This window comes from Anguilla anguilla, chromosome 13 (assembly GCF_013347855.1).
Source record: "Anguilla anguilla isolate fAngAng1 chromosome 13, fAngAng1.pri, whole genome shotgun sequence".
NCBI classification, from domain to species: Eukaryota; Metazoa; Chordata; class Actinopteri; order Anguilliformes; family Anguillidae; genus Anguilla; species Anguilla anguilla.
Window position 1 is genome coordinate 6171914 of NC_049213.1, and position 6386 is coordinate 6178299.

Consider the following 6386-nt stretch of genomic DNA (forward strand, 5'->3'; position numbering starts at 1 on the left):
AATTACACTAGTACAGAAATGAGTACAATAGAGGAATGCGTTCCCCGTGTTCTTGTTCCCAGTGCTCTGTTGCGCTGAGCCGGAAAGAGGGAGAGGGGGAGCCCCTCTCCTCCGCAGTCCAGCCCTGAAACGCCTCCAAAGCCAGCCCAGCGTCCGGCTCCGTTTGCACACGCTAAGACCACGGGGAAGCGGCGGCGGGTGAGCACACACCACGCTCCCCGGCACACGGAAGCCTCCGCAGCTCACGGCCCGCTACGCCGCCTGGTGGCCAGATGAGAGAATCGGGAAGTGAAACAATACCCCTCTTCTGCCCCCCACACACCTACTGGACTGTAATTGCACCGTTAGCCTTGACTTTTCAATATTATGATGAAGTGTACCCGGTACTGTGATGTCTGTGGTTCCACAGTGATGTCTATGGTTCTACCATGATGATTGATTTTACTGTGATGATTGATTTTACTGGGATGTCTATGGTTCTATTATGATGACTGATTTTACTGTGATGTCTGTGGTTCTTCTGTGATGTCATTGGTTTGCCTGCAATGTCTGCAGAATCCTATATTTTCTGCATTTGCTGATCGAGAAGATCTCACTGAAGCCGTGGAGGAAGGCTTCACCACATACCTGCACACGCTCTCTCAGCACACAGCAGTGGAGTCACATGGCTGATCATGTGATTGCAAGCTAAGACCATCTCAGATCTAATTGTCTAGTCTTTACAGTTCAGTTAAATTTGATTTGATGCAAATTAATCTGCACAATATAGAATGGGCAGAAAACCTTTTTTAAATCTGTTCGTGACATGATAAATTAATTGACATAAATTAATTTATCAATTAATAAAACAATTAGGAATAAAGTTAAAAACCATATCAAAAAAGTTAAAAACCAACTAAGCTTTTACAGAGTGCATTTCCCCTAACTTTGAGTACTCTTGCAAGTGCCCACTGCCTTATTAGTGTTAATATTTTTTTGTTTTTCTTGTCCTACACCTTATCTCAAAACCCTCTACAGGGTTACTGAATGCACTTTTAGACACATCAGCAACAATTTCCTGGTGGAGCTCTCAACAAAATTAAACATCTCTTCTCACCTCACCTCCATCTGAGCATCAAGTACACTTGGCTTCCATGTCATAGAGCTCCAGGAGCTTGGAGATGATGGTATCAATAGTGGATTTTGTGATGTCTTCACAAAAAACCTGTGTGTGTTCGGGGGAGGGGGGGGGGGCAAAGTTATGTCTCCATCATTGCTAAATGAACAATGTACACGAGAAATGCTGTACTCAAACAGCATTTTGGGTACAATCCAAAACTTTGAACACACATAAACGCGCAGACACAACCGCACACACACACCACGCGCGCGCACGCACGCACACACACGCATACACGCGCATGCACACAAACACACACATGCACACACAGACATATACTCTCTCACACAAGCACATGCACACACACACATGCACACGTCTCACACACACAGACAAACTCACACACATACTCTTTCTCTCACACACACACACACACACACACACACACACTCATATACTCACACACCACGCGCGTGTGCACACACACAGACGCACACACACATGCTCTCTCTCTCTCACACACACATATACTCTCTCATTCATACACACACACACACACTACCTCCCTCCCTCCCTCCCTCCCTGACTGACTGACCTGCCACCACTCCGCCTCCCCCTGGGGGAGCTCCACGCCGTAGGCCTGCAGCGCCAGGTGCAGCACGGCCACGGCCAGGTGCTGGGGGTCGTGCTCCACGCACAGGGGCCCGTGGTAGCTGTCCCGGAGCAGGGCCCAGGCCGTCTCGCAGATGGGCGTGCGGGACCAGGCGTGCCTGTTCAGCAGGGCCTTCAGAGACAGCAGGTAGTGCAGGAGGTACTGCGGGGGGACCACAAAAACACGCCGAGGGAGCGGCCCCGTCGATAAAGGCCCCAGCGACACGGGGCCCCTTATCTTTCCTCATTTTACAGGCTTCGTTCCAGAACATTCTCTCCTGCTGTCAGCTGGTAAAGTGCTAGAGATTGTGTGTGTGTGTGTGTGTGCGTGCGTGTGTGTCTATGACATATACAATTCCTCTGCCTCTACTTGAGGCCTTTAGGGTCTGAAAATCAGTTTTTCCTGATTAAAACAGAACAGTCACCTTCTCTCCTGTAGCTTTGGCACCTTGAGGCAAACTGCTGATTACAAACCTGAGAGAAAAACCTGAACCTGTAAAAAATGAGTGCGCACGTGTAATACTGCAGACACAGCACATATGCCCTAATCATCCCCCAGTGTAACTACGCTCCCTCTCCACCAGTGTTCTGGCACAAAATGGCCACCGTACATCACCAGGGGAAGTGCTGCGCATTGGTGGTGGCTATGATGCGTTTCCCTTCATTATGTGCCCCGAGATGACAAAAAAGCACAACGTTATCACGATCGTCCGCTTGAGAAGAAAATACGCGAGCGGGCAGGCACCTTGTGGGGGTGTTGGAAGGAGACCTGAAAGTTGAGCTGGCGAAGAATGAGGAGCTCACACTGAACCACACTGTCCCTCAGCTCCCAAAACTGACTGTTCAGCTCCAAGGGCTCACTGTCCACCTCAAAGTACCTGAGAGGGAGGGAGGGAGATAGGGGGGTGAGGGGATGGGAGATAGAGAGAGGGGGGAGAGGGAGAGAATGGGAGGGGTGAGGAGCAGAAAGAGAGGGAGGATGTGGGAAGGGAGAGACATGGGCAAGTAGGAAGTGAGAGAGAAAGAGGGAGGGAGAGGGTGGGGAGAGAGCAGGGGAAAGGAGAGAGAGAAACACAGGAGAAAAAAAGAAAAAAGGAGACAGAGAGCAAGGAAAACCAGTTAAAAAAATAACTTTGTATTATTAACAGTTCTTGAAATGTAAAAAACCCTATTTAAACATACATAACCTTTTTAAAATAGACCCAAGCGTTCCACGTTTGCGGGAAAAGCTTACTTGTGAGAGACATTGATGATGTCCCTTGTTCTCAGGTGCTGTTCCTCCACCTTGCCGGCCAGGTAGATGGCAGACATGGCCACCAGGAAGGGCTCGTAGACCCGTAAACTGGCCGACTGGAAGAAACGATGGTACAGCGAGCATGCCGTTGCTATGGGGACTGATTGCATTCCGAGTTTCACTCCTAAAAGAATCAATCAGGAGAAAAATGTACACATTTCTTGTTAGTTCTACTAAATGTGTAAGTTTAGCTCTTTTCCATCTAGCTTTCTAGCTAATCATGCTATAATGCACTATACAAACATACACTATATGACCAAAAGTGTCTGGGGGTGTTTTTCATGGTGCCCACACACTTTTGGCCATGTAGTGTACATAGGGTGAAATATTCTTATTAAGGACATAATTGTTGATGATGCTGCAGCCAAAGGATGACTATGTCAGTCCTGAGTGCAAGGTTTGCCATGTTACATCCATTGGTAAATAAAGGGTTCGTTGCAGAAGAGCCAGCATGAAGCATCATAGCTACACCGATCAGCCACAACATATGTAGTAGATACTACAAGCATTGTTTCTCATGATTAATTTTCCCGCTGAATTCAATGAAAAAATATTCAGGAGAAACAATGCTTGTAGTATCTACTGCATATCTGGAGCAGCATGGTGGTTTGAGGCTCATTTGATAGCTTGGACCCTTGATGACTTAAAGCCATTTAGCCAACAAATGTGTTCAATACTGTATCAGCATAATTTACAGCTGAATCTAGTCCCACCCACCAATTCACATAGAGATCCATTCAAATGCAAAGAGTTATTGTATCGCTTGTAGGACAACCTGACAATAAGATAGGTCACAGATATCAGGAAGTCATGACATGCAAAGGATATGGAACCAAATACAAAACATGACTCTTTTATTTGACATTATGTTAATTTGTCTAAAACACTGAAATGGGGGCCTTCGTATAAAAAGTGCTGTAATTACTACATGGTGAAACCAAAATGTATAAGAATACCCTTTAATAAAAGTTCTGAGTCTGCGCTTTGACCAGTGGTTATATTCATGGTATAACAGCGGATCGAGTGCCATATCGCTTTTATAAAACGGTGTCTATACACACCTTTTAATAATTCACCAAACAAGACAACAATTTTATCAATACTGTTTAATAGACTGCATAGCGTGTCATTCTGCTAAGTAACGATCATTTCTGTTTTGGAGCTAACTTTTAACCAGCTACATACAAACTATGTTAGCTGTTTAGCTATTTCATTTTACAAAAAGCTCCTATTACTAGTCACTATTACAAACCCGTGTGCACTTGAAAAACTGAACGTACGGACTAAAAAACTGTGAGCGCGGATTTTTTTAGTTCCAGGGTACGAATGGTAAAACTTAGCGCATGGACTGCAAAACATAGAGTACATGTTACCAAGTTGAATTTTTCTTTTTCACCTAGAGTGCCTACGTATATCTCGGTTATACTAGCTAGCTTACTGCTAACTAGCTGCATCAAATACGAATAACTTGCCTGTTTCCATGATGAACCTACAAACAACAAAATGTGTATTCATGTCCGCGCTGCAGTCAGATTCAGTGGGTTGATCAATAACATGTCTATCTGATGCCATGATGCGTGGCTGCTCTACTGCTTCCATATCACAAACTCTGGAATCCGTAAAGACAAACCGAGCACACCCGAGAAATGTGTGAAGCGATTCGAGCGAACCCACAGTTCTATGTGTGAGACCAAAGGGAACTTCCGGTTTATGACTTCCGATCTGCCTTTCGGAGTTTTTATTTCACAATAAGAGCTATTTATAATTGAGAACGTAAGTATACATCTGATGAAAAACACGTTTTCTACGTACAAGAATGCCAAGTTACTCACACATACACATACATGTGCATACTGTCAATAAAAAATGTACCAAGTTACATGCAACAATATTGCCTATCTTAGCTCAGACAAATGAAACAAGTTGTATTCCAAAGCAATGCTACCCAATGTTTCCTAAATCCTTTCAAGTAACTTAAAGTATTTTTAATTGACTGTTGTACACACCAGACCTACTAATTGTTTGTATGTAGGTAAAGGATCTTTAGGACTAGCTAACATTCATTTAGAATTGGCATTGCAGGGTAGCTACAGTAGCCTACATAAAAAGCAGTTATCGTACAGGCATAGTGGTTAATGTGAACCGTTTTTGACTTAAAGAAAATAGATACCTTGCGTGAGGAAGTCATTATCTTCCGCCAGTATCTATACGACTGGCATAATGTTGTCTAACAGACTGAATCGCAACGCAGATTTTGGAGTTTAATTTTGGAGGCTTCAGTATCTGTGCTAACATTATAGACTCGGTCTGTTGTCTCCTTAGCTACCTTACTAGGTGTAAATGGCATTTTGTGGGTGTGTCCGATGTTTTTATTTGCTCATGTACCTACCTAAATGTCCAATGGGGAGATGTATTCTTTGTGGGCTTGGACAATTTCTGATGATGTAATCAGGCAGGAAGAAGAATTAGAAGGAAAAAACGTGAAATCCCCTAAGTTTGGGGCTTTATTGTGTGGACGTGTGAAGCTGTTTGTGAGTTCTGTGAGTTCTGTCTGTTACCAGAAGGTACAGAAATGAATGTTTTTAAGGGCTGAGAGTTTGTGGTCATTGTGGTTATTTCTTTAGGAACCCTGAAACGTGCCAAACTCTCGGTGCTGTATAGATATGGGGGATGCTGTCCCACCAAGCCATACCTGCCATCCCAATTATGCAATTTACACTTGGTTGTAACTCCATAAAACAGCAAGCGGAACACATATTCTGGCAACACAAAAGCAACCTTTGTAACCAACTTACAGAGCATGTAAGAGCAGTGGTGTGACATGTTATGCCTGGAGGGCCATGTGTGGGGAAAACACAGGAAGACTGCTTCTTGACTTCTATGGTAAGGCAGGTCGTCCAGGGTGGTTTTAGCTGAAACACTATATATCTACAATTAAAAAAATATACGATTTAAAAGAAATTGTTAAAACATAAAAGCTATGTAAGAGCATTGGACTCACTGGTTTTTCAGCTTTATTAACTTTTTCAAACTTAATTTGTCCAGAAGGATTGTCAAGTTTTACTGCTATAAATACTTTGTGTGTTTAAGATACACATTTGGAGACCTCATTAAACGAACAGGTTACAGAGATGTCTGAGGTAAGCTCTGACTGGCAAGATTCAGCAGATACTGAAATGCGTCGCCGACTCGATGACGCACACATTTTGTCATTTACAAGCACTGCTAATTTCCCTGGTCAAACAGGTTTCCTGAAAATGTATCTCCTGAATCTTCTCCAGAAATGTTTTGAAGACACATTTATTTTATGCTTTCTTTTAATCAGTTTTAACTTGACTGTTT

General features: G+C 43.7%; 1 protein-coding gene across 1 annotated transcript; it reads right to left on the reverse strand.

Annotated features, from left to right (window-relative positions):
• Positions 1–1107: 1107 nt before the first annotated feature.
• ccnq (cyclin Q) lies at positions 1108–4739 on the reverse strand. The gene is made up of 5 exons (XM_035386836.1): positions 4517–4739; positions 2985–3168; positions 2496–2628; positions 1695–1913; positions 1108–1204 (listed from the first exon to the last, which is right to left on the reverse strand). The coding sequence occupies exons 1-5, from the start codon at positions 4641–4643 to the stop codon at positions 1115–1117; spliced, it is 753 nt and encodes a 250-aa protein (XP_035242727.1). The 5' UTR covers positions 4644–4739; the 3' UTR covers positions 1108–1114.
• Positions 4740–6386: the final 1647 nt, after the last annotated feature.